We start from the raw sequence: 14,511 nt of genomic DNA, 5'->3' as shown, positions 1-14,511 counted from the left end.
CATGCTCTCCTATGGGCAAAATACAAAGTGTATGCAGTGTGTTCTTAATCAGATAAGTGAGTCCCTAAGGACCCACAAACATTCTCTAATAAAATAGCGGTGTAAAATGTACCAAATTGGATGTCCTCTGTTGGGGACATTTTACTGATGTGGATCCCCTTTACTGTTATTATCTTTAGTAGTTAGTGCCCACACTGGTCCTATTACCCATTATAACATCGTAGGACTACCAACGATTGGTTACTGCAGAGGTGTGTTGCAGCATCACCTTTCCTGCAAACAACTGTTGTGCTACGCATGTAATATTTCAGGCACTGCAGCAAATGAAACAAGTATACCAGTTTAGAGCAGAGGTGGAAGAACTGTCTTCCCTGAAAGCCACGTCCAGGGTTAACTTGTTTCTGTGCTTGCAGATACTAGAGGCTATCCCCATTAACAGCGCTGTGCCTCTCAGAGGCAAAAGATCAGGTTACCCCAAACCTGATCAATGACTCAGCCAGTCATCTGGGAGCTCCAGAGCTCTTTACCAGCACACACTCTTCTTGGTTAAGTGCACTCCTGCCTCCTTCCATTTCCGACAGCTACTCTTTGCCTAGATGAGTACATCTCCTTCTGGACAGCAAATGCACACCTTTGACAGTCTCTGTGACCACATATTGTTGGAGTTGGAAAAATGAAGCCATTATTGTCCAGCTTTTTAACCAATAGTCCTTACAGAGGAATGACAGATGTGGCTGTAGCCAGCTGCATAGCACCTACTAGATCTTTGGACATGATGGTCTGTTGGTCAGTGCCACTGGTTTGATAAAATCAAGAGATACAAGATTTTGTTTACTCTCCTTCCCTCTAGCAGGAAGTACTTCAATGGTGTTGGTTTATTTTGGAACAGCCATAAAATGCCTAGAGTTTTCTTATACACATAAAGCTGTGTTTCCTCCTAAATGTTATGCAGCTGTGGTGCTTGTGGGAGCAATTCTAATTTTGACCCACAACTATAGCTAGTGTATTGCTAAAAGTTTATTTGTAATATGATAATTGCTTTAAAATGTATTATATACATTCTGTAGTAGGTCATTTCTCTGGATACTATAGATACTGCCCCATTAAAAAAAAAAAGGCAGAAACTGCTCTGGTCAAAATTGATGATTTGCAATTGTTTTATGAGTATGTAGTTTTAATTAATGATATATTAGTCAGGAAGTTACATGTGGTTGAGTCTAAAAATATTTAAGTCAACAAGCAGCATTTCCTGTACATTGATATGTATAATATCAAAGAATCACATATTGATTTTCTATTAACCCACTCTCGCTCTCACTCCCCACCCCTGGGAGACTACTGTAGTAACTCATTTATAAAAGATATTTGTTTTAGTGTTGCAAAAAGTGTCGCTCGTGTCGTTACTTGTTTTTTTTCAAAGGGAGTTTACAGTTAAATGGAAGATCATGTGCTTATAATTCAGCAGTGCTTTCAGTGGCCATAGGCAGTGTAGCATAATGGTAAAAGAGAGCAACCTTCAATGATGTTCTGGAAGAATCTGCCCACCCGCTCCAGGGGAGCTGTTCTGCTCTACTACAGTGAATACACATTAAAGCTATTGTTCTTGAGGATAACTATTCAGAAGTTTGTTATTCTGTTAGGTTTGAATGATAAACGGAACCCCAAATGCAGACAGAATGCAGAGCCAGGAGTGTGAATTAACAGGTTTATTCAAAGTACTCAAGTATCAAGTCCAGGTTTGGTAGATTCCAGGGGTCCAGTCATGGTGGTTCTGGTCCAGTGGATGGCAGGAGTGAAGCAGTAGCAGGAGTCAGGTTCCAATGGCAGCTGAGGCACAAGAGAAAGGGTCAGGACAGGCAAACATACCATCGACTGAACAGATAAGCAAAGGTTTGTCTGGAGTGAGATAAACTGTGGTCATCTTGACTATGATCTCACGCATAGTGAGAAATGACCGGGTATATGAAGCAGAGGTTGATTGTGGTAGATGAGAGGCAACTGGAGCCCTGACTCCCGCACACCAGACTCTACTCCTGTAATTAGGACAGACAGAGGGAGGAAGAGAGGAGACAGAGAAGCTACCTAGGAGCAGCAGGCCTAACATATTCAACTTTTCTCTCAGGTGTAGTTAGCTGACACAGCCATGATGAAATCGGGCGCCACCAAGGTGGGGCTGCCCAAGCTGGGACTCCAGGACCGGGTCAAGCATGCCTCCTTGGCCCCAACTTCCTCCACCACCACAAACTCCACCTCCACAGCCATGAAGACCTCCAGATCCTCCAACACGCTGGTCTCGGACCAGCGCCTCAGCAGGGTGAGTCACAAGCACAATACAACCTAACATCATGATACCTGTACGAGTATGAGTGATGAATCTGATTAAACTCACTTCAGAACATTTTAATATTAGACCTTGATTGGTGATACTAACAGCAGATGTGTCTCTAGCTGAAAAGAGCGAGCAGCGATGATGCCTTGACGAAGCCTGCGCTGGGAGCCGCTGCCTCTGGCTCCCGGATGAAGAAGACTGTGACTATGGGAGCCATCTCAGATCTCGCAGAGGCCCGTCCTCGCAGCCTGTCTGGTAGGGAACTACTACCACTTTTAGGCCGGCTGCACACTGGCTGCGTGGCGTCAGTTTTTATTTCAGCTCCCACGTTAACAGGTTAGAGCTTGCACACTGCCTGCATGACGTGCCGAAAACTCATGCATGCTAGAAATAGAACAAATGCCTATTTTTCATGCAAGCGTGTTGGAAGAGTTTCCAGGCAAAATAGAATACGAAACGATGTTTGTCATTTTGACACGAATACATATTAATAAATGACATTTTGATGTTTGGTAAAGGTTTTGACAAATGGAATTTAAAAAGAATAAAATTATCAATTTTCTAATATTGCACCGGTCAATACAGAACGAAATATTCTATAGCCCATTTTGCCGTCAATACTGCAGACGTTGTCTTTGCTGTAATCAAATCAGTATACATTTGTTTAACATGAAGTATGTCACGGAATCAGAGAATGTCTTACCCAAATGCAAAGACAGACAGGCAGTGCTGAGCTTGAGGATTTAATAAACAATAATTCATACAAAGAGTCCTGAAGATAGCAGGCAAAATACAAAAACAGGCAGAATCCCAAAAATACCAGGAACACCGAGACCAATGGGGTAGACTACACACTCTCACAGAGAATAATACAATGACCTGGAAATAGACAACGGAAACACAGATACTAAATACAAGAGTTAACGAGCAAACAAGGGACAGGTGACACTAGGGCTAGGGAACAGGTGAAAAATATCAGGGCAGAGCAAACAATCACAAAGGCGGGAAAACCAAAAGACAGGAAGTAAAACAAGACAACACATAAACAGAACAGAGAGAGACTACAAAATAAAACAGGAAATGGAAAACCAACAGAAAACATGAAACCAACTAAACACAGAAACAGAAACTGCTTTCATTTTATCAATGGGAAACATAAATGTTAGTAAATAACATAAAAGTAAAACATAAAAGTCTAGCAGCAGCAGCGCCGCATCATACACGTTTCTGGTGTGCAAAGACATAGAAAATGCCACGTAGCCGCCACGCAACTGACACGCAACAGAAACACCACGCTCACGCCACGCAGGCAGTGTGCAGTCGGCCTTATCAGATTTCTTCAAATACATCATTTTCAGAGACAGAGAGAAAAAAAGCATTATTATGCTGAAAAGCATGGGAAAGACCTGTGATGTTCTTAAATTATTAATGTGATCTGTATTTTGTGTCCGAGCTTAGAGATCACCATAGTATACTCTTCAGTGTGAAAGTAGTGCAACTAACCACTTGTGACCACTAGAGGGCAACAGTACACAACTAAAGCTGCCTGTCGCAGCCCACAGGTGCTGGTGGTAACTACCCTTTTTTTTTTTTTTTCTCCCTTGTGTCTCTTTATTCTCATTTGGTTGGCAATGGTGACATGCAGGTGGCTGAGGACTAAAGTTCTCAGGGTTTTGGTCCAAAACTGAGAGACTGGACACATTCATAGTGTGCTGCTCAGTCCTCACACATCTGCTCAGCTGTGTGACCAGCAGGCTATGTTTTGGATGACAAGAGGACAAGAGAGAGAAAAATGATGTTGGTGGTGTTTTTGGCTGGTCTTTTGATGTTATTTCGCTCGTGTGCTTATGTGCATGTACAGTAAGTGTTGATGTACGTGTTGGTTTGGCTCTTAGTGCTGTGTTATGGCTTATGTGTGGTCAAGCATAGTTATTATTTAAGACACAAAGAAACTTTGCTTCAATATTAATGATCATTACAGCGTAGTAATGAGGTCAAGAATTACACCAGCAATGTCTCGAGTAACATTATGCAGACATGTGGGTCTTTTATGGCTCTGGTGTTGCATGAGAGAGCCAGAAGAAGGGTGGAGATACCGGACTGGCTTAAGCTATTTGATGATTACCTCAGAATAGTGCTGCAACCATAGTTGACTAATTAAAACGAGACTAATTAATTAGTCAATCAACTGAAAAATAATTGACAATTATTTAGATAATTATTTAAATAATTGATTGACTGTTTTTATAAAAAATGCTGTGTTCAGCCTCTCTAATATGAAGTTTTCTGCTAGTCATTATAATAATAAAATGAATATCTATGGGGTTTGGACTGACAAAACAAGACATTTAAAGAAATCACCTTGGATTTTGAGAAACTGGGATTGGATATTTTTTTTACTGTTTTCTGACATTGTGTAGATTTGATTGAGAAAATAAGGCAAGGCAAGGCAGCTTTATTTATATAGCACATTTCAGCAACAGGGCAATTCAAAGTGCTTTACATAAAACAATTAAAAACAATTTAAAAACATTCAAAGTCAAGAATACAATTTACAGTGCAGTATAAGAATTAAAAAAACAAACTGAGAGAAACATAAAAGACAAGAATGAAATTTACAATGCAGTATAAGCACTGTTAGGTAGGAAACTTTTAAAAGCAGATAAAATAGGTTATTTAAAGAAAGGCAAGATCAAAAAGATAGGTCTTCAGCCTGGATTTAAAAGAAGTGAGAGTTGAAGCGGACCTGCAGGTTTCTGGGAGTTTGTTCCAGATATGTGGAGCATAAAAACTGAACGCTGCTTCCCCCTGTTTAGTTCTGACTCTGGGGACAACAAGTAGACCTGTCCCAGACGACCTGAGAGGTCTGGGTGGCTCATAGTGTAGTAGCAGATCAGAAATGTATTTTGGCCCTAAACCATTTAGTGATTTATAAACCAGCAAAAGTATTTTGAAATCAATTCTTTGAGGCACAGGAAGCCAGTGTAGAGATTTCAGTACTGGAGTGATGTGATCCACTTTCCTGGTTTTAGTGAGGACTCGAGCAGCAGCGTTCTGAATCAGCTGCAGTTGTCTGACTGATTTTTTTAGGGAGACTTGTAAGACTAGTATTTAGTATAATTTATTTTTATTATCTATTAAATTGCGTGTTGGAATTGTACTTTGTATGTAATCAGTACAGTCTTGCCTATGAGCTGGGGGTACCATTGGATAAACAGAACAACTACAAATAGACCTGACAGCAAAACATGTATTACATATTGGAGAAATATGGTGGTAGATAATGACAGGGATTTGTTTGCAGTAACGTCGTTCCCAGCACACCTTTGGAAAATCCTCTGTGAGGGAGATAGCTGTGTTTGTTTATGGTGGCCCATCCACACTAAGGGTGGGAATCACCAGAGGCCTCACGATACGAAATCATCATGATACTTATGTCAGGATACGATATTATTGCGATTTTCTTTTCTTTTCTTTTTTATCACTTTTTTTCCAAATTTTTCCCATTTTATCAATCATGTGCCCAAAAGGAAACTTTGTCAACATCTGTTTTATCTAAAAAGATACATTTCTCTGTTTGTTCATCTCGTTTCTTTATTGCTGCAAAATGGGATTGTCAAGCAGACAGACTGACCAACACATATATAATAACAGATCGATACTTTGTGTCTGTGTATCGATACAGTATTGCCACGGAAAATATCGAGATACTATGCTGTATCGATGTTTCCCCCCCCCCACCCCTAATCCACACTGTGTGTAGATGCTTTGCTCTAGTGAAATTCTCCTTCAAAGGGTTGTTGGCCTGAAGCAAAGATAATAGAATTCTACTTGACAAAAGAGTCCAGATGAGCGGAGAAACCCAGGCCAAGTGAGCCTCTCGATTCTTTCAAACACATTCAGACCATGATTTCATTCAGCTTTCACTGGATTAGGCTCCAATTAACCAAAGGATTTTATTTTATTTTTTTCAGTGTTTACACCCAAGACAGGAACAGATTTTGTGCTCTTCTTGATCAATTCATTACTCTTCACATACTTCTTCTGCACTAGTTTTGCAAACCAATTTCTGGTAGCCAACCAAATTTGAGGGCAGGAATATCGTTAAATATTTCTTGATCATAAAGAAAACCATCTATCTTTTAAAATAGATGGAGTTGTGATGCTGTCATTTAGCTGCAATTTGCATCAGACAGAGAGTGGTATCCTTGATGGAAAATAACTTGGGGTGTTTGATACCACTGCAGAAGCAAAATCATAGGGTATTTTATTTCCCTGAAACAATGTTATGCTCTGCGTTTTAGATTCAAACAAAGTTAACCAACTTGATGTCCTTTTGACGTGCTCAAATAAGAACACACTGATGATTTGATCAGCACGTTCAATCTAAATAATGTTCCCATTGAGGCAAGCTGTGTTGTTCTGCACCTGGGCTGGGACTCTACACCAGTGCACGTCAAGACATATAACGGCAGACAAGGGATGGATATGTCAAACTGGTCTCAAAAGTCAAGCTAATCAGCAAGTGGAAAATCCAATCTGACACCTGGAAGAGCAGTGAAGGTTAATCTTGCGTGCCAGCAGTGAGAATCATCATTTAGCCTCCTGCTCTCAATTCTAAGTCACTGAGCCTGACCTGAGAGTTCTGCTGAAATATCCACACGGGGGAAATGCCATGATTTGAATATAGATTGGGGTGGTGGTCTGTGGTATTTTGAATCCATTGATGTTGAGATGTAATGCTGTGAAATGTCTTGAGTGTTTGCAGTTATTGATGTGGAAGTCTCTGAAGTAAAATCTGTTTTGGGGTGAAGAGAAGATTCAAAAATTCAGAATTTGCTTTATGACCTTTAGGGATAAACACTCCAAGTCACTCCAGTCCTCAGATGTGTCTCCAGGCTTGTCTTTGTGATATTGTCACCCGTCAGTGTCGTCAGGTTGGTCATAAACAGGTGGGCTTCTCCCTAGTTGATATGTAACATTACACACTGACAAGAAGCAGTCGGGGCTTACTGGGCTCTAAGGCACACTGCAGCAGAACTTGTCATCACATCTGTCAGGCAGTAATTGAGTCTTTTCTTAGTGGCCATCCAAAAACATTTTGGGACTAGACTTGGCACACATGACAGAATCGTCACTGACTAAAGTTGCATGGACTCAGAAAGATTATTAAAGGTCCCATGACATGGTGCTCTTTGGATGCTTTTATATAGACCTTAGTGGTCCCCTAATACTGTATTTGAAGTCTCTTTCCCGAAATTCAGCCTTGGTGCAGAATTACAGCCACTAGAGCCATTCCCACAATGAGCTTTCCTTAGTATGTGCAATTTCTGTGTCTGTAGCTATTGACGAGGAGAGAGGGAGGGGCAAGGTGGAGGGTAGGGGTGTGGCCTTGACCAACTGCCACTTTGCTCGTTTGAAAGCCATGATGTCTCTCTCTCATGGGTGGGCCAAATTCTCTGGGCCGGCAAACCAGAGAAAGGGGAGGTAACCTTGCTCCTTATGACCTCATAAGGAGAAGATTCCAGATCGGCCCATCTGAGCTTTCATTTTCTCAAAGGCAGAGCAGGATACCCAGGGCTCGGTTTACACCTAACACCATTTCTAGCCACTGGGGGGCCATAGGCAGGCTGGGGAATTCATATTAATGTTAAAAAACCTCATAAAGTGAAATCTTCATGCCATGGGACCTTTAAGCAATGCACGATCATGTGCACTCCATTTATGTACAACAACAAACAACAGCGTTTCGAACTGTTATTGTACCCACAGCTCATTGAGCAAATGAATGCTTCTTAATTGTAGGAATGAGGACTGCAGTGGTGAGATGCATCATTTATTTTAAGTTTTATCAGAACTAGGTCAGACGTGTTTGAGAATCTGTGCATACAGGGGGAAGCAAAGACACAAACAATATAGCATCCATGTGCTAATCAGTGTAATATAGAAAATACTGCAGCACTATAATACCGCATTTTGCCAAATTTCGATTTGTGCAACAGTCTGTCTTCAGTCAAGATATTGATCTGTGATTCCCTCTTTCCTTGAATGCAACCGACCAAGATTGCCATTTTTATCATGAGCTTTGAAAAATATTTCCACGGTACCTTCTCTCGCCAGTTCCAATTAGACATCAGCTGTGCAGTTATGGGCTTTGTAATACGAAAGACAGATCTCACTGTAATCAATTATTCTTACATGAGAAAAGGCTTTTATCAGTTTTTGCACACTAGCATTTGTAGCAGTAGTAGTAGTATACTTTTAATAGGTGTTATAGGAATGCAAGTTTATGACACACACACACACACACACACACACACACACACACACACACAGTATTGGCTAAAATGTCTGACAGTCTGACCCCGCCCTTGCCCTCACAGCATGACTTGCTAATGAGTCAAAACTGTTATTTTTTCTAATGGAGTCTTTCCTCTATCCCACTTGGCACTTAACCAACTCTACCGTGCTATCAGACAACGGGTTAAAACCCAGCCCCATCCTGATGACTTATTTAAAACGCCTCATCAATAATTCAGTAAAGCTTTCACTTGGAGAGGAGTCCCTGTGGAGTGTGCAAGGAGAGGAGACAGAAGGAGATAAGACTGTCCTGCTCTATAAATAACAAGCGTGGTGGGGGTGACCTCAGGGCATAACTTTACAAATGGCCATTACATTGACAGGCGCTTTCCTCCACCTCTTTCATGTTATGGATAGGGAAGCTGAGCTTAACAAAGATGTCTTTCAGTAAGTCTTTTCCTTGTCTGATTCAAGTACACTTATTTTATTTAATTTTTTTATAGCACTTTAAGACACAGTTGGAAATTGTGCTGCTTCAGCAATAATCCAGCTTTACTGATACTACTACCTGTTAATAGTCTTTGATGTGTAAAATGGAGAGTTCCCATTTAAGGCCCAAATTGGTGTGACATTTAGTGCAACTTGTGTTTTCAGTTGTTGTACCATGATAGATTAGGAGTGTCAGCAGAACTGCCATCACAATGGGTAATAATGACTAACACGGGAGATTACAAGGTATGATATAATGAATTTTGTAAATATATTTGTACTACAAATAAGTAGGTATAAAATATACTGTAGAACTTCTGTTATCCATTTGAGTACAAAACTACAATTAAGGGTAACACTTTTTTTCTACATAAGTTTACTACATAAGAGTGACATGACACTGTCAGAAACACATTTTCTGGTCGAGCCAGAAACTACCAGCTTTTGCCCTATTTCATGATTGATTCCTTCTTCCACTTGTGTATATTTGGAAGCATCTAGTTTCACTTTTTTTTGCCTTTAGGTAAAAGCTGAGAACAAACATGTTTAGACTTTGACAAGAGTTTGCAGATTTGGAAACACATGCAGCTGACAGTTTTACAGTGTTTCTGTTGTCTTTCTTCTGCGTGACATGTGTCCGTGCAATACTGACACCCCATAAATCTCCCTCGACAAGAAGATGAAAGGGAATGATCAGGATTAGCTTAGCTTTACCGAGATGCATCAAGCTCTCTAATGCCACGGAGTTCACTTTTCTGTCCTCACCTTTGAGGGACATTCTACCTGATTGTTAACATGGAATGGTGAAATTATTTATACTCCACAGTAGCGTTGTCATGATTATAACTAGTCAAGGGGAGTTGTTGCATGCTGTATACTACCGGATTAAAATGCATCCCGTATGTGCTTTTTTTTTTTACTCTGATTGAATGTGAAATACTGCATGCTGAAGATTTGCAGAAGACCATGTGTATTTTCTGCTGTGTCCTTCCCCAAATAGCCATTAGTCAGACTCAGGATGTATTTTTTTTACTTTAACCTCCAGTGTCTGAGGTATGAAAGGTCTGCTGTCAGTGAGTGATGGAGATGAAGTTTCTCTCAGATTGTTCGCCATATAGTGTACGAGGTTTGCCAGCCACACCAGCTGGACTATGACTCAGCAGATAGCTCCTATCATTTCCTCATGGCACAGAGGGAAGATGGATGTATGATGCAAGTGTCAGTTGGCCTTAGTTTTTTAGTCACAGTTCAGAATAAGCAGAGCAGAGAGGTGCACAATAACTATTATAGACCCAGAGAGTGTGTGAGTTTTACTATGCACAGCTCAGACACCAGACTCGGTCGTAACATGTGGTCCCAGCGGGGCCCGGTCTGTCTGTGCGTCAGTGTTTAGGAGGCAGGAGGAGAGAGCGGTATGGTCCTTGAGCTCCTCATATCTGTCAGATAAATTAATCAAACACGCCTGGGATGCCTCAGCCTGCATAAGCACTCAGCCATGACAGACGCACACTGACACGAGCAGTAAAAAGACATACATGCATGTACATGCAGATGGACACACACAAATATGCATGACACATTACCCACACCTTTCCCTTTTATGTCCCCCACACTGCCCTGTCCGAGTCTAAATATACTCTACGGTATATACAGTATGATAATGCACTCCTCTGGTTTTTTGTGCATACAGTGTAAAAAGGATTATTGCAATAAATAGCTTCACTCCTACTCACTGCAGTGCATCGGTAGGGTTTGCTTCAAAAGACCAGAATTAACACAGTATATACGCATCTGGCATCAACTCCGACATAAACACACCTGGGCCCATTTAGGTTTGTTGACCAGAGTTTTGCCATGAAGTTTGAAATTCCTCTCTTGAGAAGCTTGTGACCCCAGCAAGTCCCCTAAAGATGCAAGACCGAGAGAAATGGTCTGATCTTAAAAGAGGCCTGTTTGGGCCCACAGAGATGGACGTCCTGTGGTGAGGAGAACATTCTTAGCTGGATTAGAGGCATGTTTGTTTACCAAGGTAGATGTGCTGCTCCGAGAAGAGAAGAGAGGAGAATATTAAGAAACGAAGAGGGAAATGTACCAACGGTTTATGCAACATTCATAAGATATAAAAAGGCTTGGAAGCAGCCGTGTGCAGTGTTGTATCAGAGGGTCGAATATTCAACCTGTCGTGGGCAGAATCATGCAGCAAACTAAACCTTCCTAACAGCTATTGGAGAAAAAAAAAATTCTAAAAGTGCTTTTTTGGCTGTAGCTTACAGCATACTGTGCATCAAATACATATTGAGAAAAATTGCAGCTACGACTTTAAATGTCCATTGCTTTATTATACTGCTTGTTCATTTTTATGTCCATGGTTCCTTTTCAGCAGTGGAACACGAAGGAAATGAGCTAGTAGCTCTAAGCTTATGCAACAGAGAACATCTACTAAAAATATCAGTCCTTATCTGTGTCAAGTACGGCTTTAAAAATTGATGATGTAGTTGAAATTAATTTTGATTTCTGATAAATAGTACTTCATAGTTGTGCCCTTAACAGAGGTTTCTTTTTGTATCATAGCATGCTGTATTGCAGACACTCAGATAACGTGACATAGTGCAGTCTGATTGTATTACTGTAAACCGAGGTTGGGTGGCACGCTATGGCTCTCTCTTCAGAAGGGTATGAATAAAAATAATTGTTTGCTAAACTTGCTGCTCTTTTGAAACAGTTTGTGGTAAATATAATTTAGAATACAATTGTGGTATATTGTAGAGGTATTTCTGGCCCATATATAAATTAAATGATCTAATCTCTTTTTTATTTTTTTTTATTCATTAGTGATAGCGATTTGCCTGTAGTGTAGAGGAGCAATTTCTGACTTCCTTTGTGTGTTGGCCAAATTTCCAAGAGGGGTTCATAATGATTTTCCTGATAGTACATATGTGCGCACACAAAAACACAACCTTGAAAATTGGGGACCCACTAAAGAGACCAGTACAACTGAAAATGACAAGTCATTCTCCCTTCCAACTTGGTTTCTCCATGTAGCTTGTGCCATCATAAATATTTAACGCATGCATACATTGTGAATGAGAAAGGACAGAATAAAAACAATTTTTTTTCCTCACTAGCTATACACAACCCCACCAAAACTAGCACACCCCCATCTTTTTACACATGTAGGCACATTTGCATGCTATTGTTTCCTGCTGGGTCTGCTGTAGAGAAAAATGGTACTGCAAGCCTGAGGTGGCCTCTTATCCCCTAGACCAGCATCTCCTTTCCCCATTTATGAAGACTTTTGTTGAGAAAATGCAGTTGTGATTTTGTGGGGGGGGGCACGGAACACTTTGCGCGACGTCCCAGGCTGCAAGTTTCCTTGGCAAGAAAAGACAAGAGCTGCACTTTCACCCTCTGCCAAAAATACAAATAGTGCCTATCCTTTCTTCCTGCTCCTCTCTCTCTCTCTCTCTCTCTCTCTCTCTCTCTCTCTCTCTCTCTCTCTCTCTCTCTCTCTCTCTCTCTCTCTCTCTTATACTCACTCGTCTTTTCAGTACCAGTGAGAGGGACGGTTCATCTCACCATTGTTCAACTGGTATTGGTGAGAGTAAACGGGCTGGCATCAGTGGGAGGTGTTATGTTAGTGTGTCTGTGTGTGTATGTGTGTATGGCCTGGGAAGCCACTCCCCTTGTGAGCCGATTCCAGTCATCACAGCAATAATGAAGTGCACACGACGCTGCCCGCCTGCCAGTGTGACATACTGTCACCGTACTTGAGGACACGCATACTCGCACACATTCAGGCACACACGCAGTCACTCACTGACAGGACACGAAGCCTGCCCCCTCACACATGCACACACACATTCACTCACTCACTCACTCACTTACTCATACAGTCCTGGGAAGGAGTGGAGAAAAGAAGACCAGTAGGAGGGAAGAATAAGAATAAGAAGAATTTTATGTCTCTTATGGTTTCCTCCTGTGACTGACCGGCGCTGGTTGTGGGTGCTGAACAGAGACAACAGCCCCGACACTCAAACACACACACCTCTCCCCCGCAGCCACGGATTCTTGGATTAGTCCGCCCCGGTGTGGAGAGTGGGAGTCGCGGAGCGGACCAACATGGGGAACCAGGCGGGGAGACAGGAGGAAACAGAGTCAGGTCTGCTTCTGTTGTTTGGCTGTTTGCCTCAGCATCACTTAGATCTCTTTGTCTGTGTCTGTCTCTCTCTGTTGATGTAAAAAGGCAAAGACATGCATTTGTTAATTGCAATAGATGTGAGCTAATCTTTTGTCATGTCTGAGTACATCACTGACACGACAAGTCTGACTAATGAAAACTGACTAAGATGAACACCAACAGAGCACTTGCTGATGAGTACTGATTAGTATGCCCTGGAGTTATAGAGTTCTTTAGAAGTTAGTTGTTCTTTACAGTATTTGTGTGAGCGTGTTCACACTTTGTGTGTGTGTGCGAGCGATTATCGCTGTTGTGCGTTGTGCTTCTGCATTTAGTCAGTACAGGTCTATATGTGTGTATCTGCTTTTACCTGTGTGTGGACATTGGGCGGGGGTAAGTGCTGAATGAGATTTGCCTGACATTACTGTAAGCATGAGGGAACCTGCTGAAGTAGATGTTATCATCCGTCTCCCGCTTACATCCCTCCACTGCCCCAAGCTCACTGCGCCTCAGTAAGATTTCCATTTCAAAGTCCCTCTGAACTGCACTCAGCAGCAACTTCACGCTCATCGGAAAACAACCAAGCGCTTCCACGTCTGTAACCTCTCAATTTCTTTAACAAATTGAGCATTTGCATCTTAATATGTGTACTTGTGTATGTGCACAGAACATCCTCATATTTGCACACAAACTATATATATATATATAGACACACACACACATACACATAATGTTATGTGATTATATTTCCATGTTTTCATCCCAACAAAAAATAGACGCTGAATAGACCAAAGCCTGGGCAACACACACACACACACACACACACACACACACACACACACACACACACACACACACACACACACACACACACACACACACACACACACACACACACACACAACACACACACAGTGTAGTATTTTGTCAGTAGTGGGTGTTAAGCTGCCTCACTTCATAGCAGTAGCGTGTGTTGCTTGAAGATAGAGCACATTAGGCTCAGATTGGAAGGCAATGGTAGCAAGCTGCTGCATGCTTGAAACAATTAGCTCCTAGTTTCTTCTGCGCACACACACACACACACACACACACACACACACACACACACACACACACACACACACACACAGCATACAGTTAATACATTACATAGAAAACAAAGATTGTTGAGTGTTGAGTCAAAAGGTAGGAACAAAGGAGGCTAACATTACCTTTA

At 41.5% G+C, this 14,511-nt stretch overlaps 1 protein-coding gene and 1 long non-coding RNA gene across 8 annotated transcripts in view; one reads left to right on the top strand and one right to left on the bottom strand.

Moving 5' to 3' along the window:
• Positions 1-14,511, top strand: part of specc1 (sperm antigen with calponin homology and coiled-coil domains 1) — a 90,158-nt gene that overhangs the window by 18,180 nt on the left and 57,467 nt on the right. For 6 of the 7 annotated variants that reach the window (XM_039776806.1, XM_039776807.1, XM_039776810.1 and 3 more), the window contains 2 exons: positions 2,123-2,314; positions 2,449-2,584. In XM_039776806.1, the coding sequence (XP_039632740.1) occupies positions 2,144-2,314; positions 2,449-2,584 (307 nt within the window). In that variant the 5' untranslated portion in view covers positions 2,123-2,143. Of the gene's footprint in view, positions 1-2,122; positions 2,315-2,448; positions 2,585-12,705; positions 13,278-14,511 lie in introns of those variants that run through there. The other variant, XM_039776812.1, reaches the window with a different exon arrangement.
• LOC120543667 lies at positions 1,692-2,538 on the bottom strand. The gene is made up of 2 exons (XR_005636380.1): positions 2,432-2,538; positions 1,692-1,827 (listed from the first exon to the last, which is right to left on the bottom strand). It is a non-coding gene; the product is annotated as an uncharacterized LOC120543667 (long non-coding RNA).

The sequence above is a fragment of the Perca fluviatilis genome, chromosome 16, assembly GCF_010015445.1.
Source record: "Perca fluviatilis chromosome 16, GENO_Pfluv_1.0, whole genome shotgun sequence".
NCBI lineage: Eukaryota > Metazoa > Chordata > Actinopteri > Perciformes > Percidae > Perca > Perca fluviatilis.
The sequence above is the reverse complement of the archived record's forward strand: the minus strand, read 5'-3'. Positions and strand labels throughout refer to the sequence as shown.